This window comes from Chiloscyllium plagiosum, unplaced genomic scaffold, assembly GCF_037043375.1.
Source record: "Chiloscyllium plagiosum isolate Xiang-an unplaced genomic scaffold, Cpla_swu_hap1 HiC_scaffold_2, whole genome shotgun sequence".
Classification (NCBI taxonomy): domain Eukaryota; kingdom Metazoa; phylum Chordata; class Chondrichthyes; order Orectolobiformes; family Hemiscylliidae; genus Chiloscyllium; species Chiloscyllium plagiosum.
This window is the reverse complement of record NW_028270140.1, coordinates 120,480,631-120,505,695: the sequence shown is the minus strand read 5'-3', so window position 1 is coordinate 120,505,695 and position 25,065 is coordinate 120,480,631. Positions and strand designations below refer to the sequence as shown.

The window sequence follows — 25,065 nt, the reverse complement described above, 5'->3', positions numbered from 1 at the left end:
CACATGAAAGAAGTGAAACTATCACTGTATTCTAACAGAAGAAAGACTTAACAGACAATCAATTGTTCAATGTACAATTTCAGTTAAATCACACTGTAAATTTTTGCTATAAATTCTGTGTGTTAGGATTGAGCCCTCCACGACCGCCTGGTGAAGGAACGTCGCTTTGAAAGCTAGTGTGCTTCCAATTACACCCGTTGGACTATAACCTGGTGATTTTTAACTTTGTACACCCCAGTCCAACACCGGCATCTCCGAATCATCCCCTAACAAAACAACTTCTGACCAGTCGCCAGTGCACATGCACAGCGAGGGAGAGACGCTTAGCCAATCGGGGAGGAGCTTCCCGCGTCCCTGCGCCATAGCAACCACGCGGGACCAGGAGCTCCATCCAATCGGCGCACACAGCAGTCCAGCGTAGGGGTTGCGCGCCAGGCCAATCGTGATGGGCCTTGCTGGCCGGATTCTCCAATAGTTTGGGCCGTTATTAGCGTGCGGCCCCGTTTGAAACGGTTCAGGAGGGAGCGCGGATGAAGGTAGGAGCGGCGGACGGTGTCGATGGTAAGGGTGCTCGGTAATTCAGTCATGGTGAAACCGGGGCGGGTTAAAACCTCAGTCTCAGCTGAAGCTCGCGGTTCCGTTAACAATAAGGCGGCGGCTGCGGGTTGAGCCTCCATTCCGAGGGTCAGGCCCAGTGTTCAAACCGCCTGCTCCTTACCGACTCTGCAGCTGAGTCTCACCAAACAGGTTACAGATTGATTGCTTATAGTGTGGAAACAGGCCCTTCGGCCCAACAAGTCCAGAGCAACCCACCTTGACCCATACCCCTACATTTACCCCTTCACCTAACACTACGGGCAATTGAGCATAGCCAATTCACCTAACCTGCGCATCTTTGTGACTGTGGGAGGAAACCCACGCAGACACGGGGAGAATGTGCAAGCTCTCCACACACACAATTGAACCCGGGTTTCTGGCGCTGTGAGGCAGCAGAGCTAACCACTGTGCCGCCTAGTTGAAGATGTGAAAAACACTCACACCTCATGTGAGTTCAGACTTCGTTGTGGCGCTGAAGATAGTTTTAAGAATTTGACCGAACAGAATTCAACCATTTGTGTATTCCTGGATTTTTTTGTTGACTTCATTTCGTGCTTAGGCACAGAGACCATTTTGGTAGTTCTGTTATTAACTTATCTACCAGAGGAAGTGGTGGATGCAGGTAGTTACAATATTTAAAAGATATTTGGATAGGTGTGTGAATAGGAAAGTTTTAGAGGGCCAAATGCAGGCAAGTTTAATTTGATTTATTGTAGTCATGTGTACCTTGTTACAGTGAAAACCTTTGTTTGTGAGCAGTACAGGCAGATTATAGTAAGCAAGGATGTAACCTGTACAGGTTACGTTAGACTAGAGAGATAAGATCAACATCTCCTGAAGTTAGGAGACCATTCATCAGTCTAATAATGGAAAAGAAGAAGCTGTACTTGAACATGCTGGTTTATGTCTTCAAGTATCTTCTGCCTGACTGAAGAGGTTGTATGAGAGCATTATTAGGGTGAATGGAATCGTTGACGGCCTTTCAGCAGCAGCGGACAGTGTAAATGGAGTCTGAGGGTGGACCAGTTAAATGGGACCAGCTTAGTTTGGGAAACTTAGTCGGCATGGTAGAGTTGGACTGAAGGATCTGTTTCTGTGCTGCATGACTCTATGGGTAACTGTCAAATTGAAAAAATGTAAGGGTTTCAGATTTTGCTAACATGTAAGATTATTTGTAACATGTTATTTGCTGCATTGAAGGAAAATGCAATGTCACTTCTGATTTGTCACCAGAGTTGGTGAAGGTGGACGGATGGTTAGAAAAGGTGTGGGTTGAGGAGATGGAATAGAGGTTAGGTTGAACAGCTTCCAGTGTGCAGTTTATCTGCAACACTTTTTTTTTGCATAATGTTGCTAAGGCTTAGTTTGGGAATTTGACTTAGGTTGTGTTTTGCAATCCTTTCTTCTACATTGAGTATTTAGTCGAGTGTAGCCAACTATGGGTCTTTGGGTTGGGATGTTAGACTGAGGAGCCTGCTTAAGTGAATATAAAAGAATCCATACCAATATTTGATTAACATGGCAATCGGAGTAAGATTGCTTCGGAGTCTTCACACGAGAAATTATTAATTATCAGATCTTGTTGTCATTGATTTTTCTGGAACCTTTGTTGGGAAAAATGTCTGTTTTTCCCCAAGTGCAGTTTAATTCATCGGCTGTGAAGTGATTTGGAATATTTTGCGATAAGATGCTAAGTAAAAGCAAATTTGAACTTTCAATTATCTAGAGTCATGTTCAATATTGCAGTGCCCCCAGAGAAGTGTAAAATGTGCAGGGAAAAGAAAAAGGGAAAAGTGCATAAGAAAGCCCTAGTACGTAGAATATTGGAATACCCCAAAGGTTTTCTTTTTAATATGGAATTTAACCTGGAAAAGGGACAAAATCCACTTGGGGAGAGCTAACAAGGCAAGGGATTGTGCTCTGAATAGTAGGACCCTGAAAAATACTGCACATCAGAAGGACTTTGATCTGTATATCAATAATCCAAGGTTGCCTGACAGGTAGATAACCTGTGCACTCCCTTGTAGCGATGGTACCTTTCTAGTGAACTGTGATCCATTCCTTTCAAGACCAGCATCACCTTTTGAAGTGTATTGCATTTAATGTAGTACTCCAAATGGGGTCCAGTAGAAGCTCTGTACAGTTGTAATAAATTTTAGTTCATTTTATTATAGCTGTCTTGATATAAAAGGCTGTTAACTTTAACTTTTAACCTTTCTTCGGTGATTTCTAGATTTGGACCTCCAAATCTCGCTGGTTATCCATTTATCTTGGCTGTTTGCTTTTATAAGATAGTAGCATATTAGTGGTTGACCTAACAACAGTTCCTTACATTGATCTCCATCTAATGCAGTTATACCTATTGACTTAATCTATAGGTGTCCTGTTATAAATTTCCTTTTCATATGTGGACACAGGAACAGACTTGTATTGAGGATGTAAGTTTTAAGTGAGCATGGAAGCCATGGAATATGTGTATGTTAAGTTGTGTGACATTGGCTATTAACATTTTAATGTATGATAATTTGACTGAACGAAAGTAAAATACTGGGATAATGGAAATCTGAAATAACAGAAACTGCTGGGCAAACTCGGGTCTGGCAGCATCTGGAGAGTGAAACAGTTATTGTTTCTAGACCGATATGACTGTTAACTGGGGAAGAATAATATTGGACTTGAAACATTAATTTTGTTCTACTGTGTACAGTTTGGTCACTGGATGTTTAAAAATGATACACTGGCATACGATAATCAAAGTTGGTTTCTAGGATTAGGTGGTTTACTTTATCAAGACTGGGATAGATATTGATAAGATATTTGAATTAGGGAACAATTATAGGATAAGGGGGGCACTCATTTAAAACTGAGGTGTGAATTAAATTCTTTTCACAAAGGGCAATAATGTTTGAGCTTTTCTTTGCAGAGAATTGTGGGTGCTAGATCACTGGAAGTATTTAAGGAGAAGGTGGGTTTTAAAATATAGAGGATTGACAGCTATGCTGAGCTGGCACAAAAAAGGAGTCGATGCCTGGGCAGATCAATCATGGTCTTGTTGAATGGTGGGGCGGGTTTGAGAGGCCAAATGGACTCCTAAATCTTGTGTAAGTTCACTTTTTTTTTCTTCTGAAGAAAATAATCTGCGATTGTTGCCTTGTCTGGCCATCATGTTACTCCAGGTCCTACAGTGATGTGGTTGATTCTTAAGAACCCTTTTCTAGCAAGCTAATCTGTTGTAGGGCGATTATGGAATGGGCAATAAATGCCAATGATACTCCTATTCCATGATATAATCACATTAAAAACCTTTTCTAATGTCTCCTTGTTTAGCTCTCATTTTGTTTATTTTGTCTGCTTGCCTTCCTGTACCTTAGGATGTTTCACTGTTTGAATGCTGCTAAACAGATGTATCTTGATTGGCTTTCATGGAAAAAGATTAACATTACGAATTTAATTTTTTTCATATTGAAACCTGCCTGAATTCTGGTGTAACACCTATATATTTTCAGAACTGGAAGAAATATATGCTGCTTCATGCTCTGTTCATTTCAGCAGCTCTCAATTAGGTTCCTTTTAATACAGAGTTGAAAATCTCAACTAATTTAGTATGCAGTGGATTGACAAGATTTTGGTGGGGCTTTTTAAAATTGAACTTTTTTTTTTAAATGCAGCTGAAGTGAGATTCTGTTAACAGAATGTTCTACTGAAAAAATTCAAGTTGCATTAATTTATTCAGTTAGAATAAAATTGGAAGTAACCAAACTCGTACCATTTTGAGCTAGTAATTTCTCCTCATATGAAAATTGATATAATTAAGAAAATTTGTAACTTGATTAAACATTGATAAATTAGACTTTAATGAGCTGGACATGACCCTATTAATTCCTTGAAATATTTACTTATTAAAGTTATTTTTAAAAACTTGTATTTTTGGAGCAAATATTCTTAAAAGGTTTGGATTCACATTTCATACATCCTTTTGAGTGGTAATGCATGTGGACCAACAGAGTTGTCTACAGTGAACCATCTGTGTCTATGTTTGCAAGAAGCATATTAACATCATATCTATTCGGGGGGGTGGCTCAGGTTATATTGAGGTCAGCAAAATTAATACTTTGTAGGTCAGAGGAAGACTGAATAGTAAACAGATGTCATTTAAAATTTTATTAATTTGTTGTTTCTCTTCTGGGCTGAGGTCAATAATCAAAAAAAGAAAAATTGATTGCTTTCTCTTGTGCAGATGTCCTCTGATGAAGAGAGGATTTCCAGCCCTGTACTGCCTAAAGATTCAGATCGAGGTAGTTCAGTTTCTTCTGATCTACAGGTAGGGAGGAGGAATTTCATTTTTGAGTACTTAAGTTAAACATAATTAAACATTTTGAATATTTAAAGAATAGTTGTTTGGTAAATCTGCCCCAAATTGGAGGAAAAAAAACAAACAAAATAATGTGAACTAAATAATTCTTAAATTCTTGTTGGTGTTTTAGGGCACTTCTGCATATCTCTGAGCATGCATGATTATGGCTGGATTTTGTGTATTGCTGGGGTTTGGGGGAAACATTTTTGTCTCAGCACTGTTATTGGTTCATAGGATGTGCATGTCACTGGCTAGGCCAGCTTTAATTACTCAAGGATCAGTTAAGAGTCAACCACATGGTAGTGATTATTGAGTCACATGTAGGTAGACCAGGTAAACACAGCAGATTCCCTTCTCTAAAGCATATTGGTGAATCAGATGTTTGTTTACGACAATACACACTGACCATGTCGTCCCCATTAGGTTAGCTTTTGATTCCAAATTCTGTTATCTGTGTCCTTGCACTCCATGTTTTATTTACCCATCATCCCTGCCACTTTTGACTTCTATTAAAATCACTCGTCTTGCTATAATGTGAAACAGCTAGCTTTACCTGTTGCTCAAACTTTAGAGATCCTTGACCTAAGGTAGATTGGGCACTTTCAAAATCAAAAACACATTCTACCTATTGTGCAGATCAGGAATGTAACACAAATTTTGATGGCATGGATCTGGGTGTAGTCTGTAGATCCCAAAGTCTGACCGATTTGTGTTAAATAACTTAGCGTTTCTGCTGTTTATAATTATGTCTAAACTCTGATAATAGATGTTCTGGATAACACTTACTAAATAATACAAGTGCGGTTAGAGACAAAAGATCTGCAGATGCTAGAATTCAAAATAGGCCCAAAACATCAGACTTCTCCACTCTTGATGCTACCTGGCTTGCTGTGCTCTTCCAGCCTCCTGCTTGTCTACTAAATAACACAAGTGAGCAATGGGTTATGCTGGCAGCCAATTTCGGATTGTCAGTCAGGCTCAGTGTGGAAAGGAGATGCACATTCACTGTACCTGTTTCAACTCAACAGAATATGTGGCTGCCAGTCTTTAGATTTTTTTTTCCAAAACAATGCATTGACCAATCCAAGTGATCCAAGTTTAAAATTTAAACAAAGCTTGGCAGTTACCAGTCATACTTTGTTAACACTACATTCTCCACACCAATGCCTCTGCCAACCAATCAGCACTCTCTTAAGACATTAATACTGTTTGATTTTGACAGTTAATATGGTGAGAATGTCTCCATTCATAGGAGAATTAGGAAAAAAAAATGGGTCCTCATTTAAGCAGGTGAATCTTTTTAGTGGATACTTCATTCAGTGTATTTGCTGTTGGTAAACCCACAATGCTGCTGAGCTTGGACATGCTTGATGCCATGTGTAGAATGGCAAAATTGTGAAACAGTTTTTCCCAATCACGGGTCAAATGATGCCTTGATGTCAAGAGTAGTCACTCTCATGCCACCTCTGCCAGAATTTTGTCAGGGGCAAGTCCTTGCAGTATCCAATGGCTTCAATCATGTCTCCATATCATATGCAATTCATAAAATCTCTACAGTGTGGAAACAGGCCCTTCGGCCCAACAAGTTCGCAATGACTCTCCGAAGAGTAATCAACCCAGACCCATTCCCCTACCTTATATTTACCCCTGACAAATGCATCCAACCTATACATCCCTGAACACTATGTGCAATTTCCCACGGCCAATTCACCTACCACATCTTTGGATTGTGAGAGGAAATCAGAGCACCCGGAGGAAACACTGGAAGAATGTGCAAACTCCACACAGTTGCCCAAAGCTGGAATTGAACCCGGGTTCCTGGTACTGTGAGGCAGTAGTGCTGACCACTAAGCCACTCTGCAGCCCCACAATAAATCAAATTCTCTGGATACTGGCAGGTGCGTCTTACTGGGGTCGAGTGCAGGATTCCCACATCATTGAGGATGGGGTCACTTGCAGAGATGTTGTTTCATTGTCCATCACCATTCATGATAAGATGTGGCAGAGCATGAATTTAATCTGTTGGTTTTGGAATCACTTAGGTCCGTCTATCATTTGCTAGTTATGCTGTTCGGAATTCCAGTAATACTGTAACACTTCTGATTTCCAGTTAGCTCAGTGTTCCTTATGGATGGGTTTAAGACAATTTGTTCCTCTTGGCAACCTCCCTTCCTTTCATTAACCCCCCGGACACCACTTTATTTGTTTTTAAGCCAACTCCACTCTGTCCCCTCTATCCAAACTTGCTGCCATTAGAATGTTTCTTGGCAACCACTTCCCCCTTTGCAGCCCTGTGATTGGCAAAATTTTGAAAGGAATTTTTTCATTCTACATCTGGTGTTTGCCCATTCCACATTTCTCTGGTATACCCTTGACCAATCTCCTGGATCATTCTGGTTTTTGAGGGCTGAATTTGCTGACAGTCCCCATTTATTTTGAGTGCTGCTTGCAATGATGCATCTACAAACGTTAATTGCCTCCACCACTAACACATAATTGCCACCTATAAGATACACTGCAAAAATTCACCAAGACTCTTTGGAATGCACTGTACTAACCCCTGACCACTACTATCTAGAAGGGCAAGGGCAGCATGTACATAGAAGCATAGCCATCTGCAAGTTCCCTTCCAAGCCAATCATTATCCTGATTTGGAAAGTTCCTTCAATGTCACTGAGACAAAATCCTGCAACTCCCTCCCTCATAGCATTATGGGTGTTCTTACAGCAAAGCAACTACAGTGGTTCAAGAAGGCAACTCATCACCACCATCTTCGAGGGAATTTATAATGGGCAATAAAGATTGGTCTAGTGTGTGATGCTTGAATCTCATGAATTTTTTTTTAGTTTAAAAAGTCAAATGGAGGAGATCCAAGATGGTGGTGATCCAACAGGTCTGCCCTGATGCGCTCTGCACCATAACCCAGGCAAGGTGGTGCTTTTACCCTCCCCTTATTAGTTATTTTGGTAAAAATCAGCAATTTTAGGTTCCTGGAATCTTTGTGCATTAGTTTTGGGGATCAGTGAAGCTGGCTATGGGCAAAGGGCCATGTGGATCGCGACAAGGAAGGCATTCCCCTGAGCAGTGGGCACACCTGCGGCTGCGGCATTGATCTCCATGGATGTTTCTTTGGACGTAGCTGCACGGCAGAGCCTAGTCTCAGACTTCGTGAAATTCTGCGAACATTGATTCAGCAATGGAGACCCGAAACGGCTGGAAACTATCTCGACCATGCTTCAAAAGCACGAGCAGGAAATCTGGTGTCTTGGGCAGCGCATCGAAGAGGTGGAGCAGCAGGCCATTGCTTCAGAGACTGTGGCAGAATCCTCGGCGGGTCAGGTTCAAGCCCTGGAAAGGTAGGTACGAGATTGACGAAGAACATCTACCTTATTGGGCTGCTGAATGGGAAGAAAGCCAGCTAGTCTGCTATCTGGAGCAATGGCTCCCGCAGTTCTTGAAGCTGAAAGCTGAGGGAGGCTGGGTGCAAGTCGAGCAGGCCCACCAGGTCGCAGTGTGCTGGCCTGGATCAGACCCACACTCCTGCCTGGTCCTAGTGTGACTCTAGCACTATAGAGATGAGCAAATGGTTTTGGAAGGATCCACAGGCCCTCATCTTCAAGGCTGAAAATGTGTTGCTGGAAAAGCGCAGCAGGTCAGGCAGCATCCAGGGAACAGGATGCTGGATGCTGCCTGACCTGCTGCGCTTTTCCAGCAACACATTTTCAGCTCTGATCTCCAGCATCTGCAGTCCTCACTTTCTCCTCCTGATCTTCAAGGGACATTTTTGGACTTCTGTGGCTGTGATCCACAAGAGGAAGACCTTTGAAGTAAAGAGGCTGAGCAACTTGAATATTCAGGAGATTAAGGTACCCTGCAGTGTTACATTTCAGCCACCGAGGGTCCGTCTATAATTTGGATTCAGCAGAAAAGACAAAGGACTTCCTGAACACTTTTAAAATAGACTGGCCGGTTCAAGTAATATGGATAGTAGTATTTCCTTTGATTTCTCTGTTTCCCTGGATTGCTCATATGGGGTCCTTTTTTTTCTTTTTTCTCTTCTCCCCTCCCCTTGTCTATATTGCCCTTTTTTTCTTTCTCTTAGTTTGCGATTAATTCTAAAAGCAGAGGAATAGTTAGACCATTTCAGCTGTTAGACCAAATTAAGGACAAATATGGGCAGTTTGTAATCCTCAACACTTTAATACCTGGGGAGGAGTATGGGGTTTTGAATGTTTATTGCCCTTGGCACACCCCCTCAAATATTTAACCGATGCACTTTCCAGGTTGATGGCCCTTGGAGTACACCACTGATTATAGGGGGGGGGCTTCAAACGTCTTATGGACCACAAGGTAGACAGGATGCCAAGAGGTCTTGCAGGCAACTCCCTGCAATCCCCACAACTGGTGGACCTTAGTGGGGAGTTAGGGCTGGTGGATGTGTGGAGATTCCTTCACCCTGAGGGTCGGGACTTTACCTTCTCTAAACACAAATGCCACTCTAGGATTGACATGTTTTTTGCTCCACTGGCCTTTTTGGATTTGGTGCTGCCCTGTAGAATTGGGGCATTGTATCTGGAGGTTAAAGTCAGAAGCAATAGGACAGGGTCACATCATTGGCGCGTGGATCCTTTTCTCCTGAAGGACAGTAAATGTTATATTTTGTTTTCACGGGAATTTAAAATTTTTGGGGATATTAGTTCAGGTACAAACAGTAATCTCTCTGTGCTATGGGAGAGTGTCAAGGCCTGTGCAAGGGGTTTTATTATTTCTTACTTGGCAGCCCGGAAGCGGCAGAGGGGAGAGCAATGGCGTCTGCTTGAAGTCCAGTTGGAGGCAGCGAGATGGCATACTTTGATAGGCCATCTGACCAGGTTGTAGCAGATTACAGCCCTCAGGGCATCTGTACTCTGTGCTCACCCAGACTGCAAAGAGGGAGATATCTTTTGCAAAACAGAAGTTATTCGAGTCTGGTGATAAGCCGGGTAGATACGGCATATCTGGCCAAAAGAAGAGTGCCTCCCCCCCCCCCCCCCCCAAATCTATCACATTAGTCAGAAAGTGTGCTGTTATTCTTTCTTGCGATTCCAAAAAGATTAATGTGGCATTTAGCAAATTCTGTTGAGTTGTACCGGTTGGAGGGCTTTGAGGACAGGTTGGCGAAAATTGAGTTCCCAGGTGTAACTTTGGGGGAGGTGTCCCTTTTGAATCCAAGAGATACAGGAGGCAGTGAGGCAGCTCCAAAGTGGTGACGTGCCTGGCCTGGATGGATTTTGGAGCGAGTTTTTAGATTAGATTACTTAGTGTGGAAGCAGGCCCTTCTGCCCAACAAGTCTACACCGACCCGCCGAAGCGAAACACACCCAGACCCATTCCCCTACATTTACCCCTTCACCTAACACTACAGGCAATTTGGCATGTCCAATTCACCTAACCTGCACATTTTTGGATTGTGGGAGGAAACCGGAGCACCCGGAGGAAACCCACGCAGACACTGGGAGAATGTGCAAACTCCACACAGAGTCGCCTGAGGCAGGAATTGAACCCGGGTCTCTGGCGCTGTGAGGCAGCAGTGCTAACCATGTTGGCCAGGATAAAGTTGGACACGTATAATTATTTGTACAGTCCGGACTGCCTCTCGGCCTCTCTGAGACAAGCTAATATCTCCCTCATTCTCAAGAGTGGGAAGGCCGCAGAGGACCTTGCTTTGTACAGGCCCATATCGCTGTTCAATGTGAATTTTAAAATTTTGGCAAATGCTGGTACTGAGGTTGGAGAAGGTCTTGCCCTCTGTTGTAAAGGAAGACTAGACAGGTTTTATTAAAGGTGGCAGCTTCTCTAACAACATATTAGAGTGCTGATCATGGTCCAGATATGCCAGTAGAAGTCGATTCTGGGCTTTGTAGTCTCCCTAGATGCAGTGTGTGTTTGACTGGCCATACCTTATGTCCTGGAACGTTTTGGTCTTCACCAGGTGGGTGGCAGTATTATATAACAATCCTAAGGCAGCGATTCTCTATAATAGCATAAGGTCTGACAATTTTCGTATTGGTAGATGTAGCCGACAAGGGTGCCCCCTTTCATTGCTACGTCGTTTAAATCAGTGATTGAGCTGTTGGCAGAGGCTATCCGGAGAGACCCCAATATAATTACTCCAGAGGTGGAATTAAGGGAGCATAAAAATCACTCTTTATGCAGATAACATTCTTCTTTTGCTATCTAATCTGACTATACCTGTGTCCCATTTAATACAAAAGATTAACTTTATTTGGCTCTTTCTCTGGGTATAAAATCACTTTTAAGAAATCTGAGGCCATGCCTGTGTGTGTGTGGGGGGTGGGGGGGCGGGTTTGTTGGAGTACCCAATCTTGAGGGTGGAATCTGATTCCCTTTCAGGTCACAGGGAGGTTTCCTGTGCTTGGGTGTTTTTATTACTCTGGCCTTTGATCAATTATATAAAGTTAATTTTGTGCAGTTGCTGGAGTAGATAAGACAGGGCCTTTAGTGTTGGGAGGCTCTACCAATATCTTGGTTGGGTAGAATAGCTCTGGTCAAAATGAATGTTCTTCCTCGTTTCTTATATCTCATGCAAATGCAACCTCGGGAGGCGTTACTGAGGCTTAACAGCTGGTTCGGTTCTTTCATCTGGCATCGCAGATGACCTTTTAGTAAGCTTGCTAAATTGCAGCTTCCAGAGGGGATGGGGGTGGTGGACTTCCCAAATTTCAAGAAATATCAATTAAGTTCCCTATTATTCTATGTGAATAATTGGGTTTGCCAGGACCCGAGGTTAATTTGGCTGGACATTGAGGCCTCCCAGGCAAAATGCCCCTTTATTAATTTCCTTATGGACAAGGTGAGGACTGTCATGGAGCATTGTAGAAATCCGATTGTCCTTAACACGGTTAAAGCATGGAGAATGATGTGACAAAACGAGGGCAATTGTTGTGGTTCTGTTCGCCGAACTGGGAATTTGTGTTGCAGACGTTTCGTTCCCTGTCTAGGTGACATCCTCAGTGCTTGGGAGCCTCCTGTGAAGCGCTTCTGTGATCTTTCCTCCGGCATTTGTAGTGGTTTGAATCTGTAGCTTCCGGTTGTCTGTTCCAGCTGTCCGTTGCAGTGGCCGGTATATTGGGTCCAGATCAATGTGCTTATTGATTGAATATGTGGATGAGTGCCATGCCTCTAGGAATTCCCTGGCTGTTCTGTTTGGCTTGTCCTATAATAAGGGCAATTTATATAAAACTTCCATTTTCCACTCCCATAGTAGGAATGCTAGGATTTCAACCAGGATTGTTGGATTCTAGCTTTAGGTTCTGGCAGTCTAGAGGAGTTTCCTGTTTGGGAGACTTATTTGAGGGGGAGGTCATGATGTCTTTCGATCAACTGAGCCAGAAATATGAATTATCCAGTGCGTACGTCTTCTGTTTTCAGATGAGGAGCTTTATGCAGAAAAAGACTACATTACTGGTTAATCCCTATAAGTCTGTTGTGGAGAGGAGATTACGTCGGTCCACAGTTACACTGTCAATTAGTAGCTTCCACCATTTTACTAGGAGGTAGTGCCTCAAAGGACAATGGCTGTGCGGGATCTGGATTCTGGAATTGGGGGTGGAGATCTCGTCAGGCATAGGAAGATATCTGGAAGAAAATGAGGAAGATTTCAAATTGTAATAGGATGCAGGCTATGCCACTGAAGGTTCTCCACAGCATCTATTTGGCTGTGGAGTGGCTTTCAAAATTTAAAAAAGGAATGTATCTAATGTGTCCCAAATGCAAAATAGATATTGGTACTCTTTCTCATTTACTTGTGGTTATGCCACAAGTTGCGTAGGTATTGGAGTGCTGTAGCAAGTGTTTTGGAAGGGATTTTGGGAACAGAGGTCAAGGTAGATCCGGCATCCCTCCTGTCGGGTCTGCCGAATTTGCCCTCTTTAGGTGTGCATGGGAAGAAACCGTTTCATATTCTTTTGTGTGAGGTAGAACATTCTTTTGAAGTGGATATCGGAAAATCCCTAAGACCTTCGGGATGGCGTAGGTTAGTTATGGAACGTATCCCACTGGACTTCCATATAAGTATAACACACCAGAAAATGGCTTTTTTTAGAGGACATGGCAGCTCTTTTTGAACTATATGGACACAGACTTGTCGGCTATATTGATGAGGGCCTTTGTGAGCCCTAAGGGCTGTCTGGTGGGCCAAGGGCCCCTGAGAGGAAGAATCCCAAATAAATATGGGTATGCCAGCTGATGCTCCCGGTGATGGGGAGCTTTGGGGTTGCGCTGAGTGCTGTAATTTTACTTCAGTCTAATTTAATTTAGTTTATTTTGTTTAATTATCTATTGAATTGTAGTATGGGTAGATTCTTTTTCCCTAGATTGTTTGTGAAGTAGAGTAATAGTTTGGTTGTTATACAATAAGATTATTATACTATTTTATAATAATTTTAGAATTTTATAAAAAAAAATTCTAAATCTTTTTCAATTTGAAAAGAAAAGTCAAATGGAAAAATTCTGAATTTGGTCAATTTTCTTTTGAAGAATCCTGTCGCTGATGCCTGATATTAGTGAGATCTGTCTTGTGAAATATGTAGATAACCTTTAACATTCTGCGTGTCTTGCCGTGGACACAATTTTCAATGAACTGAGTTGTGAAATCAACACAAAAACCCACAAAATTTCAGAAAACCACTTAGTGCAGCTGAAGTTACACTTGGCCAATGAATTAGTATCTTTGTGGGTTAAAGTAGGTGTCGAAACACTAATTTTAGATGAATGTACCATAAAGTCTGAATATATATGTAACTAATTAAACTTAAACTCTCATGCTTAACTTGATAAATGCTTATAACCAGTGTCCGAAAATGAACATTACAATGGAATGATTGTTTGTTTGTTTGTTTGTTTGTTTGGTGACTTCCTGATTCTTAATTCATGGAAGTGCAATACTAAGCATATTGCAGGATGTTTGGCTAGATGTTTTTCCCAACTAATTACTAGATACATCTTCCAACTTTGGCAAGACTGGCAAAATTGTAGAATAGAATACTGTTCAGACTTCTAGCAGATGGCCAACCTGCATTTGCTGAAGTTGCGAGATCCATCTCATGATAAAGAGAATATTATTGTAATGTGTTGACTTGTCTAATTTTGAAATATTCAGGCAATTATACCATCCGAGACCAAAAATGTTTTTGTAGCAGAATCCATGTAATGTCAAAATGTAATGTGTTTGTCTTTGAAATATTGAAAAGACTAATGTACTGAAATCAACCAATATAAAATTGACTTGGAATTTAAAATCATTAGAAAATGCTGGAAATCCTCTGGACTTTGATGCAAGTTATTTGACATTTTAGATCAATAACCAGTAACAAGGTCATTGACCTGAAGTGTTGCAACTCGTTTTTTTCTGCAGAGAAAAAGTCTGCGGAGTATTTCCAACATCTGGAATATTCTGCTTTTATCATTTTTTAAGAGTTATAGTTTCTGCTGTGAGTTTTTAATTTTCTCGAGTGCACTGATGTTGTTACTTTTTAAAAAATAGAATTTTTATGATACTAAATATGTTTCTTTACCTGTAAGGATGAGTATGAAGAGCTCTTACGTTATGCAGTAGTAACTCCAAAGTGGGTTTCTGATTCCCCCAAACAATCACATCGTGAAGGAAGTCTTGCAAAAAGCAACAAAGGTTCCAATGCAGTGCAAAATAACCATTCTCCTCAGCATTTTGCAGGTAAAGCCTAAATTGTTTCAAATTAAATTCAGTGTGGTCCTGTAAATATGGTCCTAGTGCTTTGTAAAACAGTTTTAACTACAAGTTAAACTTCCTCCTAAGTTTTAGTCATCTCCTGTGTTTTTTTTAAAATTACTGTTAGGAACTAGCTGTTAACAATCGCTGATTTAATCTGATCAAAAAATGTACAGATTTGGCTAATTCAGCTTTCCCATAAAGTTCTATAGGTGTCAGTTCTGACTTGATGGTAACGTGATTATGAATCAGAAAGCTAAGTTTATGCACAATTTTTAAATATTTATTTTAGGCGGATGTAATGCTAAGAGACTGTGATCCTAATCGGGATACTGTTTTTCAGATAAATTACTTGGCTCCTGTTCAGATTGAGGATGGATAGAAAACATATTTGATTTTAATTCTCCTGACCACACTTTATTTTTTCTCTCTCTGCACTAACATTTATTGGCTTCAGACTCTGTTCATTTGTTACTGTTTGTAGGATCTTTCTTTATTCACTTTGATTACCCTGTCTGCCTACGTTACAGCTGTGATTCCATTTCAGCATTCATTAATTGACTGTCAAGCGAAATGGCATGGTGTTATCTCAATACATGTTCTTCAGTCTCACAGCCAAAATTTCTCATCAGTTGAATAAAGGGAGAGGATAACTTGTATAGCTATGCTTTAAAAAATAATCATTCTTGCATAATTACTTTAGAAAGCTTCTGGGGTTTAGTTTTGGGGGAACTACATCCTCTGCTCTGTTTGAATCAGTCTAGGATGCACATGCTGTCTCTTATCTTCACCTTGGAAGGTGAATAAGTTGCTGGAATGGAATAACCAATTCTAATAATGGCTGGTTCTTGGGCCATAATACTCACTGAGACTTGAATGCCACAGTAATCAAAGAGAAACTGAATGAAAGGAAAGCACGTAAGGGCTCAAATGAGCACAGCCTCTTGGAAAAGATGAAAGTAACTGGAATTCTTGTTCACTTATCCTTCCGCTTTGCTCTCTGATCTTGAAGAATGAGTCAAAATAACAAAAGCAGATCTGTAACTAATTATAGAAGCATGTGAATGAAGTCTAGATTACTAGGGCAGATTTTGTTTTGTACCTGTTGGTAGTTGTACTACTTTGATGCTTGATGATGTGTGAGGCTGCTGAAGACATGCAATGAAATGAGGAAGTTGGACTGCTTCCATATGGGCAATGGAATAAACTGCTGTAGCAGGATCTAATGAAATTTCTGTGTAGTACACTCCTCTGACTTAGTTAAAATGTCTCCATCAGTAACAAGAACAAAGATTTTATTATTTTTTTTCTGGTTCCAGGCTGTTCAGAGGTTCCTGTCTTCTATGTAGAAAAGTGGCGAGTCCTTCACATACACCCACTGATCCAGCTCCCTCAGAGCCAGTTATGTGAGCAGAACCTCTGTCACTCCTGTTTATTTTTTTTCTCTTGTCACTCCTGTTACACACGCACAACACACGTTGTATGTGTGCAGGTGTCAGACATATGAAAGAAACAACCAATGTGTACACCTTTCTTATATTTCCACCACCAGGAAGAAAGGAGACACCTGAGTGGCTAGTGACAAGCAGAGCCCTTCTCAAAGGGCAATGCTGCATGATCAAACAGTGAAGGAGAGGGCAGGGATCAAATCTTTCCCTGAAAATCTCGAGTGTTGGTGGACACTGCTCCTTCTCCAGGGACACCTTGGAGAAGAAGCAAACATTGCCTGCCCCTCTTCTGCGGTTATCGGCCCTAACGCCCCCCTCCATGGCACGCTGTCTGGATAAGATTTCATTTTCACTCCTCAGGTTTTAGGCAAGGGTAATTATTGATAAATTGACTTTAGCTCTTTTTTCAGTGATCTTTGCAGTTCTTTGAAAAAACCCATAAAGTGAGAATACTGAGGGTTCCAACTGAGGGATTATCACAGAAAAAGAACAAATTGCTGATTTAAAGCAAGAAGTAGAAAACTATCGAAACTGATCAGTAAAACTATAAATGTGGTAAAGAGAAGAGAAATTTTGACTAACTAGTGTGGCGCACACATACCCAAAGTGATTGATTGACTCATCACTTCCTATTTGTATGTAAAGCAGTGTAATTTTTGTGGGTCAAGTTATTTAAGGCGACGTTTTTGTTTCTGTGCTATGTGCTGGATTCCTGGTGTCAATGTAATTGACTCTTGAATCCAGTCAATATTGAGCTTTGCTCACAAGCCATAGTGAATTACTCAATATGTTTATATCTAAAAGGGTAAAGAATTTAAATAGCATTGTGTAGTAAAAGTATATTAAAAGCAAATGGACCAATGTACAGGAGCTTGAAACTAGCCTTTGGGGTTTGTCTTTTCCAACAAGTGGTAGTAATCTGGTTCTGTTACTTTTGTCCTATTTTAAAAGCAAATATTTAAAATCCTCAAGATTGGTTAAAGCTGTGTCCAATGAGTTTGCTTCACAAAGCTCCCCAATCTCATTATTTCCCTTGACTTGATTTCAGTATCCATTTTCAGATGCTGCAGCCTACAAATTTTGTGCAAATTCACTTCATTGAAGATTTTTAAAATCACATTAGTATTATCAGGTGTTATCACCTTGCATGACTAAATTCCATAGTGTTGTACTTTGGTGAACTGGGTGTCACAGTATGCAAGCATTTCTACTTTGGACCTTTGATTTAGAATCAAAGCCAAATAATCATGTTGGAATACAACACAGATGACCCTGCACCTAATCTTCCTGAAAGTGCTTGAATACAAGAGTAGGGTAGTCTCCATGTTAGGATATGGAGTAGGCCATTTAGGATTCGGGTTAGAAAAAATTTATTCATCCAGAGAGAGAGTCTGTGGAATCTTCTTCCGCAAAATGATTGTCAAAAATTAAAGATTGTAGTTCTTGGTTCTAAGGAGATCAGAGGATATTGAAAGAAAGCGGGAACAGGGTACTGAATTGGATAATCAGCCCTGACTATACTGAATGGCTGAGCAGGCTAAAGCTGATAGAAAATAGGAGGAGGAATAGACTAGGGTTTTCTGCTTCATTGGTAAGTCTGCATCTTACTGAGTTGTATGATGAGGAAAGGCTAGGCCTCTATCCTCCAGAGTGTAGAAGAGCTAGGCGGTGACTTAATGCAAGACCGTGAGGGTATGAAAAGGCTAATTTAATTTGTAGGAGAATTGATAACTAGGGGTTGACAGGTATATTCTTGATTATTAAGGATGGAAGATTGTTGGGGATATGCAGGAATGTAGAGCGGATGTTAAAATCAGCCATTATCTTATTGAATGGCCGAACAGGCTTTAAAGGCTGAGTGGTTTACTCTTCATATTAAAAGGCAAGAATTGCCAATTTCTCATCACTAAATTATTTCATTTAAATAGTTTGTAAAAATGAGATGAAAAGATTTAATCATAACAATGCCTAATTTCAAGAAACTAGAAAAAAAAACTTCTCTGAACTATGGATGAGCTTGCACACTACCACTTCACCATCATATGATCGATTGGTTTAACCTTAAGGGAGGTGTCATGTTCTGCTATTATTTTTAAATGTAGCTTCATTTAGCATTATATTGAGTTAACGTTCAATGGAATCAATTGCTACTGTTTTGTTTGCTAGCAGTTACATAGAATGCTAGTAGTTTGTGAATTAACAGTTGAATTGATGTTCAAACAGGTACAACTTTGGAAGAAAGCCATGAACACACTTTAAGACAGCAGACTGCAGGCACACAAACAGTCCCAGACAAAACTGATGCAGCAACAGTAGAAAAACCACCAGAAGGTATAAATTCCAAAAATGTGTGGTCCTATGGGGAAAGGGGAGTGGGTCTAATTGGATAACTTTATTTCTCAAGAAACTGGGATTGATTTTTTTTTTCCTCCTGTGTTGTATCATACTACAAGGTTGACTTCTGATATTATCACAGTATTTGAACTGAACTATTACTACAATGTAACCTATTGTTTGCAAAAACTTAATTAACTTTGGGACAGTGGGATTTAATGATGGGTTTCCCACAGCCTACAAGACTGTAAAACCATCACGAAGAACAGTACGGCACAGTACAGGCCCTTTGACACCCAATGTTGTGCTGGCCTTTTACCCTACTCTTAAGTTCAGTCTAAACTACATAACTTTGTTTGTACTATCTTCCATATGTCTATCCAAGACTCGCTTAAATATCCCTAATGTACCTGACTGTACCACTGCTAGCAGTGCATTCGATACACCCACCACTCTCTGCACAAAGAACCTACCTCTGACATCTCCCCTAAACCTCCCTCCAATCCCCTCGTGATAGACATTCCCGCCATGGGACAAAGTCTCTGGCTATCCATTCTATGCCTCTCAACATCTTGTACACCTCTATCAAGTCAGCTATCATCCTTCTCCGCTCCAATGAGAAAAGCTCTAGCCTCCTCAACCTTTGTTCGTAAGACATACCTGGCAATCCAGGTAGCATCCTGGTAAATCTGCTTTGCACCCTCTCTAAAATCCACATCTTTCCTATAATGAGGTGACCAGAACGGAACACTATTCCAAGTGTGGTCTAACCAGGGCTGTATAAAGCTGCAGCTTAACCTCACGGCTCTTAAACTCAATCCCCCTGCTAATGGAAGCAAATGCCTTCTTAACATACCTACCAACTGGAGAAGGCAACTTTGAGCGATCTATGGGCATGGACTCCAAGATTCCTCTGTTCCTCCACACTGCCAAGAATTCTGCCTTAACTCTGTATTCTGCATTCAAATTTGACCTTCCAAAGTGAATCACTTCACACTTTTCCAGGTTGAACTCCATCTGCCACTTATCAGCCCAGCTCTCCATCCTGTCAATGTCCCGTTGCAACCTACAACAGCCTTCCGCACTTATCCACAACTCCACCAACCTTTGTGTCATTGGCAAACTTATAACCTACCCTTCCACTTCCTCATCCAAGTCGTCTGTACAAATCACAGCAGAAGTTCCAGAACTGATCCCTGCGGAACACCACTGGTCACCAAGCTCCAGGCTGAATACTTTCCATCTACCACCATCCTCTGTCTTCAGTGGGCCAGCCAATTCTGTATCCCATGCCGCCTCACTTTCTGAATGAGCCTACCATGGGGGATCCTTATCAAATGCCTAGCTAAAATTCATGTACACCACATCCACTGCTCTACCTCCATCAATATCTTGTGTCACATCCTCAAAGAATTCAATAGGGTTTGTGAGGCATGCCTTGACCCCCTCAAAGCCATGCTGATGACGATCTCTAATCAAACTATGGTTTCCAAGTAATCATAAATCCTGTCTTTCCGAATCCCCTCCAATACTTTGCTCACCACTGAATTAAGACTGACTAGTCTGTAATTCCCAGGATTATCCCTATTCCCTTTCTTGAGCAGGGGAATAACATTTGCTACCCTCCAATCATCTGGCACTACTCCCGTGGACAGTGAGGATGCAAAGATTACTGCAAAAGGCAGAAACGTGAAGGTCCCTCTCAGTAGTGAATACTGAAGCAAAGTATTCATTAAGGGTCTCCCCTACCTCCTTTGACTCCAGGCAAGAGTTCCCTCCACTATCCCTGATCAGTCCTACCTTTGTGCTGGCCATCCTCACAAGTGTAGAATGCCTTCGGGTTTTCTTTAATCCTACCTGTGAAAGATTTTTCACAGAAGCTCTTCAGCCACATTCTGAAGCAGACTCGTTACAGAAGCCCTTCAAAGATTTTTCATGCCCCCTTCTAGCTCTCTTAAGTCCATTCTTCAGTTCCTTCCTGGTGACCTTGTAACCCTCTAAAGCCCTGTCTGATCCTTGCCTCCACAACCTTAAGTAAGCTTCCTTCTTTCTTTTGACTAGATGTTCTGCATCCCTTGTTACTTAAAGTCCTTTCAACCTACCATCCTTTTCTTGCCTTAGTGGGGCAAACCTGTCAAGCATTATCAGCAAGTGCTTCCTAAACAACCTCCACATTTCTGTTGTGCATTTCCCTGAGAACCTCTGTTCCCAATTTAGACACCCCATTTCCTGTCTAATTGCAATGTAATTCTCCCTCCCCCAATTAAATGCTTTCCCATACTATCCGCTCCTACCCCTCTTTGTGAGTATAGTAATGATCGGGGAGTTGTGATCACTAACACCCAGTGAGACCTGAAACCTGGCATGGTTCGTTGTCCGGCACCAGATCAAAAATGGCCTCCCCTCTAGTCGGCCTATCTACATACTGAGTCAGGAACCCTTCCTGGGGACACCACACAAAAGCTGTTGCATCCAAATTATCTGAACAAAGGAGTTCCAATCAACATTAGGGTAGTTAAAGTCACCCTTGACAGCAACCCTGTTACTTCTGCACCTTTCCAAAATCTGCCTCCCAATCTGCTCGTCTGTGTCTCTGTTGCTATTGGGGGCGGGGGTCTGTAGAAAGCCCTAATAAAGTAACTGCTCCTGTTTGACTTCTACCCAGACTGATTTTTGTCGACAAACCCTCTTCACCAACCTCCCTTTCTGCAGCTGTGATACTATCCCTGATTAGCAGTACTACTCCTCCACCTCTTTTTACCACCACACCCCCACCCCCATTCCTTTTGAAACATCTAAACTCTGGAACATCCAACAACCATTCCTGCTCCTGTGATATCCAAGTCTCCGTAATGACCGCAACATCAGTTCCAAGTACTGATCCATGCTGTGAGTTTGTCACCTTTATTCCTGATACTACTTGCATTAAAATAGACACGCTTCAACCCGTCACACTGACTGCATCTTTGCCCTATAAAGTGCCTTTTCTTTCTTGCAGACTTTCTGCACATTGTATCTGGCTGTTCACTACCTACTCCATCACCTGAGCTGTGGCTCGGGTTCCCAACCCTCTGCACATTGTGAAACAAATTTGGGTTTGTTCAAGCTTTTACATTCAAAAACTCGCACATTCAGTATCTTTTTATAATAATAAAAAAAAATGGACGTTGGAATCTGAAATAAACAGTGAAAATGTCTAGAACAAGAGTCATACTGGACTCAACATTAACTATTTTTTGCTCCACAGGTGCTGCCAGACTTGTTGTTTCTCTCGTTTTTGTTTCAAAGGAACTGAAGTTATCATGAGCTGATCACTTTAAATATTCTAAAATCTGGGACTCACATTTTGTAGACTCCAAAATATTTGGGAGAATACTATAAATGTTAAATATATAAGGTTTCAATGTTTTTATATTACCTAGATGCTAGATCTGGAAATAAGTAAATTATTTCAAAGTGTATTATTCATTGTACATTTATGCTGATTGGGAAAATAAGTGGAGCATAACATTTAGTGAGGTCTTCAGGCCTCTGCAGCTAACTTTAGAATAACAATTGACTAAATGGCATGATAGTATTAAATGGCAGAACAAGCTTAGCAGTTGTCAAATATCAATTTTGAAAGTTCTTTTTAAAAGAAAAGTTGGGGACTTCATCACTCCAATTTTAAACTGAAGTACAAACAATGTGGAAGGCACAGAGGGTACAAAATATTGGAACTGCATTTGAGAGCTATTTTAAGCAGCATGTAATAAGTGCAATGCGAGAGAATGCAATTTTAAGTTTAATCTTTGGGAATGCAGCTGAGCAGGGGATGAAATAGCAGTGGATGACCATCCGCATATGGTTATCAAAAGTCAAGTGGGCCAAGAGTAAAATTTCTAAATGATTAGGAAGGTACACTCTCTTTAAAAACAAGAGATGATCTGACAAAACTGGGTCAAATGTTACAGCTTGAAAGAAAATCATTGGGAGATATTCATAAATGCTGCAGTTACCATATAAACCTCTTTCCACAAAGATTGGTACTGCTAAATCTAAAGTCCCCAGTTAGACAGAAGCGCATAGGGTAGGATAAGGCAGAAAAATAAAATAGAAATCTTTTAAGTACAGCAAGTGTGGAGGTGAACTGCAAAAGGAGATTGAGAGACACAACAAAATTATTTTCTGGTAAAATTGAGGAAAATGCGAATATGTTTAATGAGAACATTTAAGGGCAAGAGAATGACTGACTAAAGAAAGTATTGGACCTATCAGTGACGCATATAGCGAATTGTGTATGGATGCAGAAGATGAGGGCAAGGTCCTAAATGAGTATTTTCGCTCTTCACAGGAGAGGAATGATGCAGACATTAGAGTTGTGAAGTATTAGAATAGCTTAATGTAAAGGGAAAATAAAGGAGGCAGTCAGCTCTTTGAAAATGGATAAATTGCCATTGCTGGGTGTATCTTATCCTAAGCTATTAAAAAACATTGGGAAGAAAGTAGCAAATGTTTGCAGAGTCATTTTCCAAACTTCACTAGATACAGGCAAGGTACCAGAGGATTTTGAGATCTGTGCACCATTATTCAAAAGGAATGTGAGGGATAGACCAAATAATTGTAGCTTTACTGGTCTGATGTTGGTGGAATTGTTAGTGAAAGGCCAGATTAACTGATGCATTAAGAGGTGTAGATTAATCGATGATGATCAACATGGGAACACTGTCAAAACAATTCAATTAAGTTAGTAAGACACAATGTAACATGGAGAATTGAATTTAAAGCAGTGGGTGTCAGTCACATGGATTTTAATAAGGAATTTGGCAAGGCTTAATTTGAGAAAAATCAATCCTATAGGATAGAAGAAATGTGACAGGAAATAAATGGTAATACTTGATGGATGTTTTTACAAATGGAAAGATGTTTTGGTGGTATTCCATAGGGCTCAGTTTTGGGTCCCTGGCTGTGTGGCATATATTAATGATTTACACTGAAAAATGGGAAACCTGAATAGAAAATTGTCCAGGTAGTTTGGCTATCAACTGCAGGATATCAAGATTTGGTTGGGTCAATGAAAAAGTGGCAAGTGGAATTCAGTCTGGACACATTTGGGGAAGGTAAAGCAAACCATATGCAATCTAAGTGAAAGTTTTGAGAATGTCGAGGAAGGTGAGAGATCTTGGAACACATGTTCATAGGCCTCTGATTGTGGCTTGACATTCTTTAAGATGTTAAAGAAGGTATGTAGGTTGCTTTCCTTCATTTGGCAAGGCATTGAATACAAGAGCAGAGATGTAATGCTGGAGCAATGCAAGCCGCTACCGGCATTTTGTGTACAATTCTGGACACCACATTACAGGAAGGACACTGTCTACAGAGAGTACAGTGGGAACTTAAAAGGTATCAGAAAAGGGTGGTTAAGTTAGTGTTGCTCTCCATAATGGAGGAGGTTGAGTTGTACAAAATAATTGAAGGGCTTGAATACAACGGATAAAGAAGACTTATTTTCCCCTAGCCAAGAGAACACTTGGTAGTGAACATAACTTCCATGTAATTGGTAGAAGGAGACATGAGGGGGAAGAAAGTTCTTCGAAGGAATTACTTCACTTTGTCTGAGACGAAACCCTAAGGTCATTTTGCAGAGAACCTAGGTCTGCTTCTAAAGTCCTGTAACCTGCAAAACTTTGGATTCAGTAGGTTTTAAAATCCTGTTCAAAGTGAGGGTATATTTAATTCACCATTTGAAAAGAGGTGATAATTACCAAAATATTAGGCATAATTCTTTGAGTCTTCATGTAACTGAGCAGTCAAACTTTGTTTTATAGTTAGATGGCCTGAACATTGTATCAAATCACTCAAACCTTTCATCATTGTCCTCGTCTTTGCAAGCCTCCAATCAATTTCCGGCTGCGCTTTCCTCCAGTATTGATGACCAAATCTTTGCCCACCTCCAAACCCCATGCTTCAATCTGCCCAGACTTTAGTTTTCACTGTTTGTGAAATTGGAGAGGTTAAAGTAAAACATTCTGTTTGACTGGTGTGGTATTCTCTACCTTTTTGCCTTCCTTGACCTCTGCAGCCATGTAGTGGCCACTATATTCTTCCAACAGCATTTTGTTTTTCTTCCATTTTCTAGCTCTGTGCACTACCTTTTTTACTTGACATCTTCGTTGGGTCAATGCTGGAGCCAATCTGAGTGTCTCAATGTCCCGTAAACAAAAAAAAAGAGTAGTCAGGAAATTTGATTGAAGTGGTTTGATTTAAGAAATGCTGGTCTAGATACTAGGGAATTCCACTAATTAAATAACACTGTGCACATTGTGTATCCTCCTGAACAAATTAGTTTAAACTCGTAAGATTTTTGTTTGAAAATGTACAGTAATATCATCCAGTTATAAACTACTCCATTTCAAAATGTTTACTTTAGTGAAACATGTCTGAAATACTATTGAAAGTTTTAAAAAATTAATTTAAGGGATGAAGGTGTCATTGACTAGGCCAGCATTTATTGTTCATCCCTGAGGGCAGTTCAGAGTCAAACATATTGCTGTGGGTCTGGAGTCACATGTAGGCTAGACTAGGTAAGGATGGCAGTTTCCCTC

General features: G+C 40.8%; 1 protein-coding gene across 4 annotated transcripts in view; it reads left to right on the top strand.

Moving 5' to 3' along the window:
* Positions 1–488: 488 nt before the first annotated feature.
* Positions 489–25,065, top strand: part of poc5 (POC5 centriolar protein homolog (Chlamydomonas)) — a 76,834-nt gene continuing 52,257 nt past the window's right edge. For 2 of the 4 annotated variants that reach the window (XM_043707350.2, XM_043707338.2), the window contains exons 1-4: positions 491–536; positions 4,835–4,918; positions 14,534–14,684; positions 18,371–18,478. In XM_043707350.2, the coding sequence (XP_043563285.2) occupies positions 531–536; positions 4,835–4,918; positions 14,534–14,684; positions 18,371–18,478 (349 nt within the window). In that variant the 5' untranslated portion in view covers positions 491–530. Of the gene's footprint in view, positions 562–4,834; positions 4,919–14,533; positions 14,685–18,370; positions 18,479–25,065 lie in introns of all 4 variants that reach the window. The other 2 variants (XM_043707356.2, XM_043707369.2) reach the window with 2 other exon arrangements.